The sequence below is a fragment of the Danio rerio genome, chromosome 20 (assembly GCF_052040795.2).
Source record: "Danio rerio strain M-AB ecotype USA chromosome 20, GRCz13ab, whole genome shotgun sequence".
Classification (NCBI taxonomy): Eukaryota; Metazoa; Chordata; class Actinopteri; order Cypriniformes; family Danionidae; genus Danio; species Danio rerio.
In genome coordinates, this window is record NC_141040.1 from 7,101,803 (window position 1) to 7,121,736 (window position 19,934).

The 19,934-nt window shown below is 44.9% G+C and overlaps 3 protein-coding genes across 6 annotated transcripts in view; 1 reads left to right on the forward strand and 2 right to left on the reverse strand.

Moving 5' to 3' along the window:
• dsc2l (desmocollin 2 like) overlaps positions 1 to 19,934 on the reverse strand; it is a 1,349,056-nt gene that overhangs the window by 980,631 nt on the left and 348,491 nt on the right. The gene's annotated exons all lie outside the window — the stretch shown is intronic.
• tns3.2 (tensin 3, tandem duplicate 2) overlaps positions 1 to 19,934 on the forward strand; it is an 817,627-nt gene that overhangs the window by 396,739 nt on the left and 400,954 nt on the right. The gene's annotated exons all lie outside the window — the stretch shown is intronic.
• adcy1a (adenylate cyclase 1a) overlaps positions 1 to 19,934 on the reverse strand; it is a 122,260-nt gene that overhangs the window by 61,491 nt on the left and 40,835 nt on the right. For 2 of the 3 annotated variants that reach the window (XR_015517680.1, NM_001168349.1), the window contains 1 exon segment: positions 10,557 to 10,668. Coding sequence is in view for 2 of the 3 variants with exons in the window: in NM_001168349.1 (NP_001161821.1) it covers positions 10,557 to 10,668 (112 nt within the window). In the remaining variant the exon portion in view is untranslated. 3 annotated transcript variants of the gene reach the window in all.

Sequence of the window (19,934 nt, forward strand, 5' to 3'; positions counted from 1 at the left end):
AATGGTTGAACAACTTCATTCATTCATTCATTCATTCATTCATTCATTCATTTTCTTGTCGGCTTAGTCCCTTTATTAATCCGGGGTCGCCACAGCGGAATGAACCGCCAACTTATCCAGCAAGTTTTTACGCAACGGTTGCCCTTCCAGCTGCAACCCATCTCTGGGAAACATCCACACACACATTCACACACACACTACAGACAATTTAGCTTACCCAATTCACCTGTACCGCATGTCTTTGGGCTGTGGGGGAAACCAAAGGCATGCAAAGGCGGGGAGAAAATGCAAACTCCACACAGAAACGCCAACTGAGCCAAGGTTCGAACCAGCGACCTTCTTGCTGTGAGGCAACAGCACTAGCTACTGCGCCACTGCCTCGCCTGGCTGAACAAGTTGTCATAATATATTGCCATAATGCATTTTCCTATACATTTCCATTGGACTTTCTTTTCTAAATCTGTCTACAGTTGGTCAGTTTCTCCAAGGTGAATCTTGACTTTTTCTAATAAAGGTGCATCTGACACGTTCATTGACACAGACATTTAGTTTTAAGAAACCGGCTTTTGCAGGTCATTGATGGCGTTTTGCTAATTGTATGCGTTGTTTTGAGAAATGCACTTCCTGTTTTACAAATCTCAATTCTGATCTGAGAAATGCCAATAGTATCTGGATGCAGCCGTTATAATGCTAGCTGAGATTGCATCTTTCAGAGATGCAATGTCAAACACAATAAACTCAATAGTGACAGTGATGTCACTGTGATAGGTAGGGTTAAGGTTAGGGTTAGGTGAGCCCATTCAAAAGCATTGCATACAGCTCAGATTGCATCTGCACCGAGTCTGCAGCCAGATCCCTCTCCAGAAATTCACCAAAGCGACTGAGAAAACACCGAGTTTCTATCTAGAGTTTTTAAGAACAGATTTGGCTCACATCTGGAATTTTCTCCACAAATTTGCCACTAAAATAGATACAGAGACTGAGGCCCCGTTAACACTAATGCGTTTTAGTTTGAAAACGCATAAGTTTTGCTACGGTCACGCCAACTGTCCACACTACGCCGGAGTTCTCGAGCGCCGAAAACGGAGCGTTTCGAAAACGCTGGAGAGGCCGTTTTCATTCTGAAACGCTGCTGCTCCGTCTCAGTGTGGATAATGGAAAACGGAGACATCTGAAAACGGAGGCGGGACTGCAGACATTCGCCTCTCTGATTGGGGCTTTTCCTGAATATTAAGTAGCCTAACACACACAGTTCAGTCCTGCATTTTCTCCGTGTAAGTTCAGACTTCGCAAGTTTGATTAAGGCTGCAGTCTCTTCTTCTCAGTTTGATATGGAAAGCAGACTATACCGAGGACAGGGGTAAATCTTCAAAGGGAACAGTGTACTTTATAACTTCATTCACATCACCCTGGCTACGTTGTTTCACTTTCTCAACAATAAAATGTAAACATGATTTAAGGAACTGCCTATTTTCATTTTAATATTAGCAACTTAGCAGAAATGTTGAGGCGTCGTGCTGCATATATGAGCGTCATCTTCACTGTGTGGACATTTATAACAAAACGGAGCCGATAACAACTGCCTCCTTTCAATTTCAGCGAAAATACGAAACACAGCCTCTCTTTTGCTGAATATCAGTTTTAATAATCGATAATGGCCATTATAAAAGTATAACATACAATAAGTTTATACATTATAGGAAATAAAGGCAAGCGATCAGTCAATATACAGAATATAGGCTACGGTTACATTAATCATTAACTTATCTTTGCGCTCAGCCAAAAAACGTTACCTGAGAAAAGTAATAGATTCCAATGACCAAAGTCAGGTAATATGTCGTTAGATAAAGACAACAATATGAATGAAATATCCCGTTTAATAAATATAGTGAGATTAGATCCAGCGGGAGATGCTGGATGAGAAGTCCGACTAGCACAGCTCTCATCTGGGTAGATGGGCTCCAGCGCTTGCCCGAGAGTGTCTGTGTGGTCACGTGATGTGCGTTTTCAGCGTTTTGGTGTGGACGGAGAGCAGTTCAGAAACGCTGGGTAAAACGCGAGTGTGGACGCGGATTGTTTTCATTCTACAACGCCGTTTTAAAACTAAAACGCACTAGTGTAAACGGGGCCTGATTTTCACAACGTTACACAAATAAATCAGGATTAGACCCTCCACATTCACTCACCAAAACAATGAGACACTTTAGAGACAAACAGAAAGACTGAAAAGAAGAAAGTCAAACAGATCGATTGCTCTATTTCATTAGAGATGCACCATCTGGCACCACAGGGCAGAAGGGAAACCCAACATCACGCACACACACACACACACACACACCATCTGTGCCAGTCATTTCCAACTGTTGCCTGAATTTCAAACTAATGTCAAACTTGGAGAAAGTTTTTTGTGTTTTCGTGACAAGAGCTCTGCATTTCCCAGAAAGCTTTGCTTTTCTCTGGAACAGGCTGTATTTGGTCAAGATTTACACTTGCTGACTTGGGGATTCAGACAGACAAACTGAGCTGTGAAGACGCTGGAGGAAAGTGAAGATGTGGAGCTCTTATCTAACAATGCAGCAAGGTTAGGACTTACTGTGGTCTAAATAATTCCAATCCACAATCTACATACTGCAAATACCTCTAGTGAAAGCTGCTGTTGTGATTTATAGTTGTTCCACAAGGAAGGAATGCTTGATCTAGGGCAGCGTTTTTGAAAAGTGCAAACGCAATCAGAGCTGTCAGGAGCGGTAGTTTAGCATTTACTGTCAGGAGCTGCTGAAATATTTACCGCTGTTTGCTAAGACAAGCATCTCTATTATTATGTTAGGGATCTGAACAAGCCTCTAACCTTCTATTAAACCTCTGTGATAACCTGTCTCAGGCAATTTCGCTCTGTGAATATTAAAGAAAATCAGATATCATCTTTAAAATGCAGTTTGTTCTGGAACCTTTAAAACACATATAAATGTTAATTCAAGTAAAAAAATTTAAGGCAGTAGGTAACATTTTTTTACAGTGCATACAGTATTTACCATAGTCCTGTTTGCTCTGCTTCATGTGTTGTTTTCATTGGTCTCACTTCCAGGGTGTTTTCAGTTCTGTCATTGGCATTGGTTCATTGCCTTGATTACTCTCAGGTGTGTCTTTTTAATCATTAGTCACTGTGTGTATTTTTAGCCCTCATGTTGTGTGGTGTCTGGCTTTGTTATTGTACCACTCTGTTTTTCGAGCCTGTTAAAGTTCTCGGGATCCTGTTATGATTTCCTCAGCTATTTTCGCATTTGTTTATTCAGTTCATGTTTACTTGATAAAACTGTGCATGGTTTCCATGAAGTAGAAAAAGGGTTGTTTATGCCATTAAACGTCTTTAAAAAACTGATTTAATATGCTTTGCCTTATAGTCAGAGAAGTCAGCATATTCGGTTTCATAGTCAGCATAAATGGTAATATTTTTAATCAAAAACCTAACCCTTGTGTACAGTTGGGGATGTTTTCATCTAATTTGGGGTGATCTTGTGACTTAATTTGGCTAGAACTTTTTTCTGTGTTTCAGCTAGCAACATTATTTTTGGGGACCAATCTTATTTTGCCTTTGATGCATTGTTTTTGATTAATTTTCTTTTTTTCTCTCCCTAATTTATTGCTGGTGGCTGTTTTTGCCCCATTGACTTTCATTATAACCACATTTTTTTATTACAAAACCATGACACCATATAATCATGCATTTTTTATGGTAGTGTTCCCTTTTGAGAAGATGTAAAATTAGCAATTTTTACTGTTGATCATCAGTTGGCCCCATTAACCCTTTAGAGCTTTAAAGCTTTTTTTTTTTTTTTTTTTTCAAAGCTGTTTCTGGATTTTATATGGATGGTAACCTAGTAGCAAAGAATTCTGGCCCAGATTTGGCATAAAGCTGGCACAGCAGGCATTCATCCGGCACTGGCATACAGCATGTGGGCCAAACATGGCCCGGGTTTGGCAGAGGTGGCACCGTCTTTAAGGCGGCACACAAGATTTGGGCCAGATGAAAAACGTAGTATTTGGCCCAGATTTAAAAATTTGAAAGTGGGCCATGTGAGTTTGGCCAGTCTTGACCCACATTTAAAATACACTAAAATCATTTTTGAGTAAAGAAAAAAAATTCTACCAATCAGGTCACTTTGAGGAAAAGCGTGCCCATAGTGTGCCTAAAGCGTATCACTCCATGGGTTTATCAATTTCATTGCAATCGTGACACACCAACCTATCTGGCCCAGTTCAGGCCCAGTTATGAGTTATTAACTTGGCTGAGACTTGGCCCAGATATGGTCTGTGTTTGGCCCTTGTCTGGAAGCCAGATTTGGTCCAGTCATGTACCGTAATTCACTGCGGCATGTGGGCCAAGCAAAACCTGAATGTGTGGGCCAGAGCTGGGCCAGAGAAATTTTGTTATGTGGGTAGCAGCAACTTAAAGTGTGTGTATGTTGGTCTGTGAGAGAGCCCTTTACACCCTTTCCTTGATGTGTCTAAGAAAATCTAAATATATATCTCAGCTCTCAGAGCTACATGGAGTAAACAAAAACAACTTTTTTTTTTAGGGGCCCTATCATACACCCGGCGCAAGGCGTGACGCAAATGTTGTTTGCTAATTTCAGCTTGGCGCAATCGTTTTGACGTTTTGCACCACGCTGTTTAAATGCCAAATGCATTTGCGCTCATTTGTGGGCCCATAGTTGTTCTGTTCCAAAAAAGGAGGCGTCCTGCTGGCGCGTTGCTATTTTGAGGAACTAAAATAGTCTGTTCAATAGACCAGCTTAGAGGAGGTCTAAAGTCCAGCGCAGAGCGGCTTATTTGTGCGCCTCGCTGACACACTGCTTAATACATACAGGATGTACAGCAATACACAAATATGTTCACGAATGAAAAAGAATTAAAGGATTAAAATATTACAAAAATGTTTATTTTCTAGCCTACATAAATATAAAAGCCACCGCCTCCATGCCTTCTTCATCTCGGGGGACTTTTTTAGTTTATTCATGACAATTTGCTTTTGTATAATGTTATTATTATTAGCAGTATTATTTATTATATGCAGATTTATATTTGTTTTATTTAAAACAAGCTTAGATTTCTCCACACATATCAGAAAAAGCATGTGTATTCAGTTTTTCCATTTACAAAGTTCATCATGTAAATAACAAATGTGCTATGGCCGACGCAACCGACTCTTAAAGGGAACATAAGATGAGACTCTGATTGGTTTATTCTCAAAACACACCTATAACTCATTAAGAGAATAAGCTCAACCCTGTTGGACCATGCAGATTTTTCTGTCCTTAAAACAGCAAAAGTGGATTCTGAAACACCCTTAATGCTTTTGCGCCCTGCGCTTTGGACTTTCGCGCCTGGATCATCAAAACAGAGGCTTGGGTATTTATCCACCATTAAATGTGGTTATAAAGGAGATCAATAGAGCAAAAACAGCCACCAACAGAAAAAAAACAATCTAACAATGCATCAAAGCTAATGTTGTTACTAATCTTTCACATGTCCAAGAAAAAAAAAAAACCAGTCCACAATTACTTTTTATATTTAAAACACGTCATTTTATTTGTTTTTTCCCCACAAAATCAGTGATATCATCAGTGAGCTTGGCAATTAAAGAGTAAAAATCCTGTAATTTTCTAAACAATTTAGTAGCTTTGATCAGGGCTGAGGTTGATTGACAGATTTATGAAAAAAAATGAAGAAAATATGTATCTGATGCACTTTTACAGCAGTTTAATTTAATGGATGTTTTCATCCCTAACATAACAGAAGGGTAGTTAATTTGAACAGTGGGCAAGGGTTAATTACACACCACCACTATACAATTTAAGAAGTCTTCTGTGCTCATAAAGACAGTATTTGATTAAAAGTACAATAAAACTGTAATCCTGTGAATTCAAACAAAATAAGTAATGTAACATTTTTTTTATTTTCTGATTTCTGATGCAAAGCTGGATTGTCTGTGTCTTTATTTCAGTCTAAACATGTTTTATTATTATTATTATTATTACTATAATTATTATTATTATTATTATTATTATTATTAAAGAGCCCATATTATGGGTTTTTGAAAATGGTCTTCCATGTAGTGTGTAACACAGCTCTAAGTGAAGTGAAAAATCCAGCTAAGGCTTATAAGTGTACAGTGTTTAAAACTGTAGATTCATCAATAAAAGAGTTGACTCGTGCTTCAAACGAGTTGTCTTGCTAAACACAAACCCCGCCCAGTAGTTGCACGCAAACCCAGGAGATATGGAACCTGTGGCCCCGCCCACTAACACAGAAATAAAGGCACACACACAGACTCTACCCAAAGTTGAAACTGTGTGAAGATTCAGTGGTTGGTTTATTTTTGCAAAAATACCTCAGCATTATAGCCCAGCCTTGTGCAGTGCTTCTGAAAACTACATGCTTACGGAGAAGACTTCACCAGCCGTTTGTTAAAGGAAGGATCAGAAAAGACTATAAGGAACTATGTCAGAACATGGATCAGTGCATCATGAATCAGTTTCTCCCTCCATTTCACAAGTGTAAGTAAGTGCGATTAAAATAGTTGCCTTGTTTACTTTAGCTTGCAAATTTTGTTAACTTTTTATATTGTCATATCGCATATAAAGCCACGTTGAAAACGCAACGCGTGCTGCTTTGTTTACAGAATTAACATTAAATGCATTTGTGAGCTTGCGTTCCACTGTCGTTTGTCGTTGCTATGGCCATCGTAAGCTGATATAACTGTGGAAGCGGGTGGTGAGGGAGGTGTCGCGAACGCCAACCTCTCTATTCTGCCACCCTAGGTGCGGATATAACTGAGGACGTGGGTGGTAAGGGAGGTATCGCGGACGCCACCCAAGGCACGGATATAACTGAGGGGGCAGGTGGTGAGGGAAGTGTCGCGGACGCCACCCTCTCTACTCTGCTGCCCTAGGTGACCGCCTAGGTCACCTCTATGGACGCGCCGGCCCTGAGCGTGTATGCACTGTGACTACTATATTGTTGATTAGCTGCTGGGCATTTCACTCTGTCTTCCAATGAAGGCTGTCAGTGTCGACCAATCGCAGCAAGCTGGCATCAGTCCAATCAGCACAGATTAGCTAGGCGGGGTTTGGAAACAAATGAATTGCTGAACGATTCATATGGGAGTCGCTGGGATAATTAGGTAAAAATAAATGCAGACCATGAAAGTGTTTTTTGACCTTGCATGCATATTAGACTGTTTTTGGAGACCCTACAACCAAAATATCACACTATTTCATTTATAATAGGGGCTTTTTAATTTCATTATTATTATTATTATTATTACTATCAATGCTAAAATGTAGTTTTGTTGTTTAATATTTTTTGTGGCCAAAAAAAACATGCAAACTCCACACAGAAATGCCTCCTGGCCCAGCCGGGAATCGAACCAGGTACCTTCTTACTGTGAGGTGACAGTGGTAACCACTGAGACACCGCGCCACCAAGTAAACTCTTATGCAATGTTTATATTAATTCGTTCATGTGATGTAAGAGTTTCTACTAAATGGTGCTGTATGTAAATTCATTTTTCTCAGCAGGTCAGAACCCTTCAGTCCACTGTGATTTAGCTATATGATAATATTGTTTCCTAATCAAATGTTTCCTCTCTCCCGCAGTGCACAGAGGGGCTCCGTGAGACGCTGCGAGCAGTAATGTGAATTATGATTATAATGCCGATTAGCATATCACCGCCAGACTGAGAGCAATCATATAAGTTATGGCCACAAATGCCTCAAGCATCCTGATGTGATTTGCTCTCCCTTCCTTTTTCACAGCACATACAGTACAGCATTGTAAATATCCCTTTATTAAGATACAAACAAAAAAATATGAGAAATATGTGCACAATATTTGGAAATAAAGATAACACAATTTTCAAAACAAAATGAAAGCACCAAACAAAACTGAAACTGCTTTAAAAAGACTGCGCTTAAGTTTTCTGAGATGATGTCATTTTTTATTAAGTTCAGTACCTTCCAAGCATCATTATCATGCTGAAAAATAAGGTCAGACTTTATTTTAAGGGTCTGTTTGTTGAATTAAAGTAACATTGCATCTACATGCTAACTAATTCTCATTAGATTAGACTTTTAGGTTGGGATTAGGGTTAGCGTAAGCTGACATGTGCTTGCAGAGTATCTTATAGTCAGTTAAACGTCTGTTGAAGGAGCAGTAATCAACAGATATTAAGCAGACAGTCTACTAACTGACCATCAAAATAACGTGTTACTAAAAATAAAACCAATGAAATACCAAGAAGATGCTTTCAGAAGGAATTGAATAATGGATTAAAACTGTATTTCAGGATTCACAGTTTCAAAACTTCAGACAATATTTCCAACACCACAGGCAGAAACGCAGCAACCCAGCAAGACAGATGAGGACAACGACTGTTTCACCACAGACCAAAAGGACTCTTCTATTTCTCTCCAACTCTTTCTTCCACTTGTAGAAAGCAATTACACCAACAACAAAAATAATAATGAAAATTAAATGAATTGCATTTTACCCTGTATTTTCTGGTTGTCCTCCAATAAAGAGACTGATAAAGAATTGTATACACTGTTGAAGTCAGAATTATTAGCCCCCCATTTGAATTTGTTTTTCTTTTTTTAAATATTCCCAAATGATGTTTAACAGAGTAAGGAGATTTTCACAGTATGTGTCACGATAACCAGCTATAGATCGCTGGTGCCCACACAATAACCATGGACTACACTTCCGCCTTTTCCTGGACTACATATTCAGACATGTACTTCGCCCAGACACTTATGCTCACTCATCTAGACTGATTACACTCGCAACACCTGAGGACTATCAGAGACTGATTGCATTCACTATTGCTTGCCTGACTACGATTAAACCTGCATATTGGATCTTACCTTCTGTTGTTAGTGTCACCCCTCGACGTAACAGTATGTCTGATAATGTTTTTTCTTCTGGAAAAAGTCTTATTTGTTTTATTTTAGATGTAATAAAAGCAGTTTTTAATTTTTTAAACACCATTTTAAGGTCTAATTTATTAGCCCCTTTAAGCGAAATTTTTTTCGATAGTCTACAAAACAAACCATCATTATACAATAACTTGCCTAATTACCCTAACCTGCCTAGTTAATCTAATTAACCTAGTTAAGCCTTTTTAATGTCCCTTTAAGCTTTATAGAATTGTAAAGAAATATCTGGTAAAATATTATTTACTGTCATCATGGCTAAGATAAAATATTAGAAATGAGTCATTAAACTATTATGTTTAGAAATGTGTTGAAAAAACCTTTTCTCAGTTTAACAGAAATTGGGGAAAAAATGAACAGGGGGCTAATAATTTAGGGGGGTTAATAATTCTGACTTCAACTGTATATCAACACAGACTCAGTTGAAACATGCTCCAGCCTACACTTCTCTGAAACCACAAAAACTTACTTTAACATCCGTTTGACTGCACTGTTTAAGTAAAATTAACACTAGGGGGCAGTATGACTGGAATCTTTTACTTATTACTCTAATTATATTCACCAGAGACATATTCACAAAAAATAAAGGATTATTTTAATGCAGTTCTTTGCACAGCACCAAATAAATACCACTTAACAACTTAATGATGTGATCCGCTTTGTAAAACATATGATGGATAAGTTGGTGGTTCATTCCGCTGTGGCAACCACGGATAAATAAAGGAACTAAGCCAGAAAAAAAGAAAAAAATTAATAAATGAACTTAATGTCTATGATTGGTCATCGAATACATTCGCTTCTGCACTCTATCGCCATTTGGACAACATTTCTAGCATGGTCAGTTTGCTCTTTAGCTCATTTTGTAAAGTGTTGTAATTGTGATGCAAAGCACTTGGGTTTGAATCAAATAAAGCAGGGTTCCAAAAAACATGAAAAAAGCAATGGAGTATTAAGATAAAAACCTTGCCACTTGTGGTTAGTTTGCAGACATTTAGCATATACAGTGCTTGCGGTGACCCAGGTTCAATTCCCGGCTCAATGTCTTTTCCTTATCCTCTTCCATTCTCTATTCCCATTACTTTCCTGTTTAAAGAACAGTTTATCTTGGCTGTCCTGCCAAAATAAAAAAATAAAAAATAAATAAATAAATAAATAAATAAAAAGGTTATTAAAAAAACGGAATGATCACAGTGCACTTTTTGTTATATTTGCTTTCGAAAACTCTATTAGTTGGATTTGGGAAGTGTTTAAGTCAGTGGTTAAGTCTCGGTAATCTACACAACAAGTCCTTATCTTATATGTACAACAAAACATGCACATTACATTAGTAATGTATTAAGTAATGTATAACAAATGAAAAATACATCCAGATGGCACCCTCTAGTGGTTTTGTTATCAGAAACTTCCAAAGAAACGTACCTGAAGCAATGTAATTTACATGTCACCAAAATATGTAAGGCTGAGAAGCCACGCATTTCTAATGAGCCTGGGTTGCAAACAGCAAATGTAATGCTGGTCTAAATCTTTTTCACAGTACTTTACAAGTCAACGGTTTTTACTTACTGTAGCGAGCTCATCAAATTTGCCGAAGAGCTCATTGAGCAGTTTGACCAGCTCCTGCGCAGTGCACTGAGATGCCAGACTGGTAAAACCCACAATGTCTGCAAACAGGATGCTGAGGAAAAACACAGGACAACAGACCTTTTATTCTGCTTTGTACATGAATGAGCTTAAGTACCAGCCAGATATCATGGGGGAATGTGACATGTTTTAGAAACAACAAATAATAACTTGACTTCTAGTTGATCATTTGGTTTCAGAAGTGGCTTACATGAAAAGCAAAGGCCTCTAGATAATGCTTATTTTACCAAAATAAATATGATCATGCCTTGATTTTTAATTATTTACTTAGGACAGTAAGGTCTGACTTTGCTTAGACAACTCGCCACTCGTCTTCGTTTAAAAAAGACGCGGTTTCAGATTGTGTTGATTGTCCAGTCACTACAGATTTGGTAAGCGTGTGATCAATGTGCATTGATTATGTTTATTCACATAACAAAGTTAGTTAGTATTATCAGCAGTACTTTTTCAGTTTTAAAAGACATACCTTAAAGGGCACCAATGGTAAAAAAATCTACTTTTCAAGCTGTTTGGACAGATCTGTGTGTTGGTATAGTGTATAGACCGTCATACTGGGGTGATATGAACACACCCAGTCCTTTTTTTTCAATTTAACTACAAAAAAAGGGTCGGCCAATTGGAGCTGTTTTCAAATCGATCGCATCATTACGTAGGTGTGCGATCCCCCCGCCCACCGAATTGATTGACAGCTGTGCGCATTAACATGTTCCGGTAGTCGCGTGTATATGTCAACAAGACCAGGCAGACATACGCAAAGCAACCGGGAATAAAAGCTCTGTTCTGTTCGCTAGGATCAGCAATCATCATCATCAAATGTGATTAAGAGTAAGTTTCACATGTTTAAAGTGTTTTAAAACAGAATATGTGTGTAATTAATTACAGCGTTTTACTTCAGCTTTACTTCATCAGCACAGCCGCGTGTCAGTGTGTGTGTGTGTGCGTTAACTTTGTAACGATATTGTGTGTGACTCATCAATGCAATTTCACAATACTGATTAGTAAAGGTTAGTTCCCCTTCGGTTGGGGAACTTCAGTGCCATGAATGGGAGGATTCGGATCAGAAGCCGCTTATCTGGAGAGTATTGAACGGGCCAATGAATGGAATTAATTGGCAGCGTAAGCTTGCGCAGGTGTGCGACATCTGCAATTATCTCAGCATATAAGCACACCTGGGCCAGCAGACGCCATCCTTCCTTTTCGCTTCAGATCCTTTCTGAGTGAGTCGATGAGGGTTCCTCTTGCTGATCAGCACTTTAGAGCGAACGAGTGTGTCTCCCGGTCCAGAGTGGGTCTTCGCGGTGGCAGACGGTCGAGCTGGGTTACTCCCTTGCCTGCGGTTCTTTGGGTCCGGTCCTCCAGAGCGGTGCGTATAGTTGCAACTTTCCTAAAAGAGCAACACAGTCGTTTAGCACGTCCTTTTCAGGATGGCGCTCCGACTGTGCGTTTCTGGATGCGGGGGTTTCCTGTCTCCGGATGATGGACACGATCACTGCATTGCATGTTTGGGGGTCCAGCATGTTAATGCGGTGCTCGCGGGCGGTTCATGTCGTCATTGCGATGCCATGACCGTTGCACAGCTAAGATCGCGGCTAACTTTCGCAAGAGAGCGAGCCACCCCAGTTGCCTCCTGTTCTAAAAAAGCAGCGGGCGCTCGGGCAGATCTGAGGGTTTCAGCGGGAGCTAATCCGCCGCCCACGGGCCTCGCGGACCTCTCGCTCCTCACGGCGCTCCATCCAAGCTTCGGGTGGTGAGAGTGATCCGTCTAACCAGATGGTAGCTCTCACACTCGCTGACACCGGAGATCAGATGTCCTCCGCGGCATCGGAGGGTGGGCTTTCACTGTCCGACGAAGATCCGGACCCGCTCGCCCCCTCCGGGCAGGTGAGCGCTGTCAAATCGGATCCTGAAGCGGACATGTTAGCCGTGCTTTCCCGGGCTGCTTCGGCCGTGGGGTTGGAGATGGTTTATCCCCCAGCTCCGCGGCCGGACCGACTAGATGGGTGCTACGTAGAGGACCAGAAGGCGAAGCCTTCGAAGCCTCTCGTCCCCTTCTTTCCGGAAGTGCACAGTAGGCTCACGCAGTCCTGGAGGGCACCTTTCTCTGCCCGTGCTGCGAGTGCCTCCGCCCTCACCGCCCTTGACGGCGGAGCTGCCAGGGGGTATGAGGCGATCCCGTCAGTGGAGCGCGCTATCGCGGTCAATCTTTGTCCGCGCGGCGCCTCTACGTGGCGGGGTTTGCCCCGCCTCCCGTCCAAAGCCTGTAGGTTGTCTGCCTCCCTCGGAGCCAGAGCTTATAAGGCTGCGGGCCAGGCTGCTTCTGCTTTGCACGCGATGGCCACCTACCAGCGCTACCAAGCGCAGGCGCTGGCCGAGCTGCACGAGGGCGGGTCCAACCCAAGCTTATTACATGAGCTGCGCACCGCGACCGACTATGCTCTTCGGACTACTAAGTCCGCCGCGTGTGCGCTGGGGAGGACGATGTCCACACTTGTGGTTCAGGAACGCCACCTCTGGCTAAACCTGGCCGATATGCGCGACGTTGACAAAGTTCGCTTTCTTGACTCGCCCATATCCCAGGCTGGCCTGTTCGGCGACACCGTCGGTGAATTCACCCAGGAATTCAAGGCGGTGAAAGAGCAGTCAGATGCGATGGGCAATGTCATCTATCGGCGTGGCCGTAAGCCCGCTCCGCCCGCCGAGCCATCCACCTCCGCTGTTCCTCGCCGAGGGCGCCCGCCAACGAGTGCTGCCCCGCCCCCGCCTGCGCCTCCGGCCAAGCGGGCGCGGCGTTCACCTCGAAAGCAGGCAGCCCCTTCTGCCCAGGGCGCCGTTAAGTCCGGTAAACGGACCGCGAAGCGTCCCTGAGACAGGCCATCCGGAGAAGAGAAAACTTGCTCTTTCCCCGCTGGAGGGCGGGGCCCCGATAACAACGGTACTTTTCAGTGCCACCAAAACATCAGTAAAAGAGCACTTTTTCCCTTCCCCGGATGTGACTGCACGAGTTCTGCCAGTCCGGGACGCGCTGCCTTCCGGCTCGCAGACTCTACGTGCTTCGCCAGTGGCTCACGAGCGCTGGGGGGACGGTCTCCCTTCCCTCAGCCCTCCAGCCCCCTCTCCGGAGTCAGGGTGCGGAGCCAGAGCGAATCGCTCTCCTCCAGCTTTTCCGCGGGACCCTCGTGCTTCCCGGATCAGCACACCCACTCCGCGCTGCCCCACCGCTGGTACGTCAGCGATTGTAGCGATGACTCCATTAGCGAGGGCTCTGCCTGCCTGGTTAGCGCGGGCCAGCCCCTCGCGGTGGCTCATACGCACAATCAGACTCGGTTACGCGATTCAGTTCGCAAAACGGCCCCCCAAGTTTACGGGCGTGTATTTCTCCAGGGTCAACCCCCTGTCCGCCCCTGTCTTGCGAGAGGAGATTGCTGCCCTCCTGGCGAAGGGTGCAATCGAGCCGGTTCCTCCAGCCGAGATGGAGAGTGGGTTTTACAGCCCATACTTCATCGTACCCAAAAAGAGCGGTGGGTCACGGCCAATCCTAGATCTGCGTGTTTTGAACCGCTGTCTGCACAAGCTGCCGTTCAGAATGCTCACGCAGAGGCGCATTCTCCAATGCGTTCGTCCTCGGGATTGGTTTGCAGCCATAGACCTGAAGGACGCGTATTTCCATGTCTCCATTCTTCCACGCCACCGCCAATTTCTGCGGTTTGCGTTCGAGGGTCGAGCGTGGCAGTACAAGGTCCTCCCCTTCGGGCTCTCTCTGTCTCCGCGGGTCTTCACCAAACTCGCGGAGGGTGCCCTAGCGCCCCTTCGGCTCGCGGGCATTCGCATACTCGGTTATCTCGACGACTGGCTGATTTTAGCCCACTCGCGGGAGCAATTGATTATGCACAGGGACGAGGTGCTTCGGCATCTCCGCCTACTGGGGCTTCAGGTCAACCGAGAAAAGAGCAAACTCGCCCCCGTGCAGAGGATTTCTTTTCTCGGGATGGAGCTGGACTCGATCACCATGGTAGCACACCTCTCCGAGGAACGCGCTCGCCTGTTGCTGAACTGTCTGAGGGAGCTCGACAGCAAACTAGTGGTCCCACTGAAGTTCTTTCAGAGGTTCCTGGGGCATATGGCATCCGCAGCCGCCGTCACGCCGCTCGGGTTGCTCCATATGAGACCACTTCAGCACTGGCTTCACGATCGGGTCCCCAGACGCGCATGGCACGCGGGCACACACCGGGTCTCGGTTACTGCGCTGTGTCGCCGCGCCCTCAGCCCTTGGAACGACCCCTCGTTCCTACAGGCCGGTGTGCCTCTAGGACAGGCGTCCAGCCATGTTGTTGTTTCAACAGACGCTTCCAACACGGGTTGGGGGGCCGTGTGTCGCGGGCATGCGGCTGCGGGCCTCTGGAAGGGTGCCCAGCTGCATTGGCATATCAATCGCCTAGAGCTGTTGGCAGTGTTCCTCGCTCTCCACCGCTTTTTACCGGTGCTGGAGCGGCAACACGTGCTGGTCAGGACGAACAGTACGGCGGCGGCGGCGTATATCAACCGCATGGGGGGTATGCGCTCTCGCCGCATGTCTCAGCTCGCCCGCCGTCTGCTCCTCTGGAGTCACCCGCGGCTGAAATCGCTGCGCGCCATTCACGTCCCAGGCACGCTCAATCGTGCAGCCGATGCGCTCTCACGACAGCTGTTACGGCCTGGAGAATGGAGACTCCACCCCGAGTCTGTTCAGCTGATATGGGCGCGATTCGGGGAGGCCCAGATCGATCTGTTTGCTTCCCCCGAGAACGCTCACTGCCAGTTGTTTTTTTCCCTGACCGAGGGCTCTCTCGGCACGGATGCACTGGCCCACAGCTGGCCTCGGGGCATGCGCAAGTATGCGTTTCCCCCAGTGAGCCTGCTCGCGCAGTTTCTGTGCAAGGTCAGGGAGGACGAGGAACAGGTTCTGCTAGTTGCGCCCCTTTGGCCCAACCGGACCTGGATATCAGAGCTCTCACTCCTCGCGACGGCCCTCCCCTGGCGGATCCCTTTGAGAGAGGACCTACTCTCTCAGGGACAGGGCACCATCTGGCACCCTCGCCCCGATCTTTGGAACCTCCACGTGTGGTCCCTAGACGCGAGGAAGACTTAGGTAACCTACCGACTGCGGTGGTTAATACCATCACTCAGGCTAGAGCCCCCTCCACGAGGCGCGCCTACGCCCTGAAGTGGAGTCTATTCACTGAATGGTGCGTCTCTCGCAGAGAAGACCCCCGAAATTGCCAGATTAGTGTTGTGCTCTCTTTCCTTCAAGAGAAGTTGGACAGCAGGCTGTCGCCCTCCACTCTCAAGGTTTACGTGGCCGCCATCTCCGCTTATCATAGCGCGGTAGCTGGCGGCACCGTGGGAAAGCATAACCTGGTCATCCAGTTCCTTAGGGGTGCTAGGCGAATTAATCCATCTCGCCCCCCTCTCATGCCCTCTTGGGATCTCGCCCTCGTTCTCACGAGTCTGCGATCCGATCCCTTTGAGCCACTCGAATCAGTATCTCTAAGATTTCTGTCCCTGAAGACAGCTCTGCTGGTTGCGTTGGCCTCCATCAAGAGGGTCGGGGACCTGGAGGCATTTTCGGTCAGTGACTCGTGCCTGGAATTCGGGCCGGATTACTCTCACGTTATCCTGAGACCCCGCCCCGGTTATGTGCCCAAGGTTCCTACCACCCCCTTTAGAGATCAGGTAGTGAACCTGCAAGCGCTGCCCCCGGAGGAGGCAGACCCAGCCCTTTCTTTACTTTGTCCAGTTCGCGCTCTGCGCATTTATGTGGACCGTACTCAGAATTTTAGATCATCTGAGCAGCTCTTTGTCTGTTATGGCGGTCAGCAGCAGGGAAGTGCCGTATCGAAACAAAGATTATCCCACTGGATTGTGGATGCCATTTCACTCGATTATTCGAGTCGAGGTCAGCCGTGTCCCCCGGGAGTACGTGCACACTCCACTCGGAGCGTTGCATCCTCTTGGGTGCGTGCACGCGGCGCCTCTCTAACAGACATCTGTAGAGCTGCAGGCTGGGCGACACCCAACACATTTGCAAGGTTTTACAATCTGCGAGTGGAGCCGGTTTCCTCAAGGGTATTAGGTAACCCTTTGGTGATTGAGGAGACAACTCGGTAGGGTGTTGAAACACGCTTGCTGCGCCATTCTCCCTAACACGGAGGTACGTGCGCTTTTTTTATCTGTCAGTAAAGTTCCCCGTCAGGTGAGCCCTGCAGATTCCTCCGTGGCCCCCAGCACTGACTCAGCGGAGGAGTCACTTGCTGGCCCACTACGTTGTAGGTCTGCCCGCTGGTCAGCCCGCGTTTTGGGTATAGGTGCCTGCTATGCGTGATCCCCACTAGGCGATCCCATATGCTTATTCCGCCATGGTTAAGTCCCCCCCCTGGGCGGACCCGTGTCTTCCCTCTCCGCTAACCACTCTTTGCTATGCGTACTCCCCCTTTTTAGGGCTAGTCCATAGGTAAATTCTGCCATCTATCCCCCCCTTGGGTAACGGATGGCCTCCGCAGCGTCCTCCCTATCGGGATTGCACGCTTCCCAACGTACTGTCGTATTTCCTAGAATTATCTAGATGCTCACGACTTCCCAAAAAATATATCTAAATCCGTAAAACTTCTGTTGAAGTAGGATAAATTAGGGCCAGGGACACGTTGGAGGACCGCGCCCCCCATGATGTGGGTGCGTCACGCTTGCTTGACTATCTCCTCATCGGGGGTGTTGGTAAGGTGCAGTCATTATGGCGCTTTCCATATTCTCCCATTCATGGCACTGAAGTTCCCCAACCGAAGGGGAACGTTCGAGGTTACAGAAGTAACCCTTCGTTCCCCGAGGAGGGGAACGGAAGTGCCATATTCCGTCGCCATAATGACTGTCCCTTAGCTGTTTGAAAGTCTCTTCAGCTTAAAAGGATGGCGTCTGCTGGCCCAGGTGTGCTTATATGCTGAGATAATTGCAGATGTCGCACACCTGCGCAAGCTTACGCTGCCAATTAATTTCATTCATTGGCCCGTTCAATACTCTCCAGATAAGCGGCTTCTGATCCGAATCCTCCCATTCATGGCACTTCCGTTCCCCTCCTCGGGGAACGAAGGGTTACTTCTGTAACCTCGAACGTTCTTACTGTAGTATTTCTCACAAACGCTACGTGAGACCTTCTTCCTTTAAGTCTGTCTGTTGTCTGACGCAGCTGAAAAGGAGGCATGTAGAAACAGTGGGCGGGCAGAACTCGGCTTAAAGGCACAGTACGACAAAACCACCCCCTGCTGGAAATCTGTATAAAACAGCATCTTGTAAAAGGTATATATATATATATATATATATATATATATATATATATATATATATATATATATGAAAAATCTGATGGGTATTTTGATCTGAAACTTTATATACACATTCTAGAGACGCAAAAGACTTATATTAAATCTGAAAAAAGGGGTAACCTAGGTGCCCTTTAATCAAAATGACCTAGTTACTAGGTTTACAGTCATATCACTACAGTATTACAGACTGAAAATCCACACAGCTCTCAGATTCGCTGTAAGTGCTGCTCTCCGAATCACTATCTCCCCTGCGTCTGTGTTTATGTTGCTGCTGTGAAAATCAGCTGTGGTGCATTGTAATGAAACTCCCCTTTTCATGCAAACCCTTCCTTCTCCCGCCACTTAACACTCCCACCTAAACAAAGCTGGACTTACCTACTTTCCTGGTTTTTCAAACTAGAGGTGTGAAAACGCCCTTCTGAGACAAAGGGGGTGGAGGGAGAGGTTAATGGCCCTTTAAGGCCCCGTTTACACTAAGGGCCCACTCAAACTATGCTATCCAAACCGTGCCCAGGCCAGTTTCCTGGATTGTTTGAGAAGTGTGAGTGCACTGACTCGCAGTGAGCGCGGTTTATTTGGGATTTGGAGCGGTACGCTTGTGTGTGAGTGCAAAACGTGCCTAAGCCTGAAACTGAAAGCGAGACGTGACTTTTAAGGGACCGTTTCATATGGATTTATTAATCATTATTGCTGAACAGTGAACGCAAATTGTCATAGTTTATTAAAGATGCAAACCTCTCACTGCATGACAGCTGCGCACCTTCAACAAACCTCCTAATTCCTGCAGCATGAGTACTTTATGGTTGTTTATGAGCATCAAAAGTGGCTTATCTGTTCGGCAAAATATTTGACTGCATTTCACTGCATATCAAATGACTAAAGCGATATAACTGAAGAAATCTCCACTGTGCTGAGCGAGAGCGCTTCTTACTGAACAGCGCAGCATTGATGACGTAATCGTGCCCAGGCCCAAATGTAATGTGAGTGCGGGCCTTCAGGGGAGACGCGAGGGTGGACAAGCGTGCTTTGGCCCGGTTCAACGCAACTGTACATAGTGTGAGTACACCGTAATACGCTTTAGTTTTAAAAAGCATAAGTTTTGCTATGGTTACACCATCCAGCCATACTACGCCAGAGTTTTCGAGTGCCAAAAACGGAGCATTTTGAAATCATCGAAGAGGCCGTTTTCATTCTAAAATGCTGCTGCTCCGTCTCAATGTGGATGAGGGAAAACAGAGACATCTGAAATCGGAGTCAGGCTGCAGACATTCGCCTCTCTGATTAGGGCTTTTTTCCTCAATATTAAGTAGCCTACACACACAGTTCAGTCCTGCATTCTCTCCTCATAAGGTCAGACTTCGCAAGTTTGATATGGCAAACAAACTCCAGAGGACACGTTGGGTAAACCTTCAAAGGAAACAGAGTACTTTATAACCTTATTCGCATCACCCTGGCTATGTTGTTTCACTTTCTTAACAATAAAATAAAAACATGACTTTAGGAACTGCTATTTTCATTTTGTTATTAACAACTTAACAGACAGCAGAAATGTTGAGGCGTCCAATAAGAAGTACAATAAGTTTATACAATATAGGAAATAAATGCAAGCAATCAGTCAAATGTGCAGAATCAGTGTATGTGGTTACATAAATTAATATATTAACTTATCTTTGCGCTCAGCCAAAACAAATTACCTGAGAACAAGTAATAGATTTAAAAAGACCAAAGTCGGGAAATATGTCGTTAGATATAGACAACAAGATGAATTAAATATCACGTTTAACAAATATAGTGAGATTAGATCCAGCGGTAGATCCTTGATGAACAGTTCGACGAGCACAGCTCTCATACGGGTAGATGTGTCACGTGATGTGCGTTTCCAGCGGTGTAATGTGGACGGAGAGTTGTTCAGAAACGCTGAGTGAAACGCTAGTGTGGATCCGAATCGTTT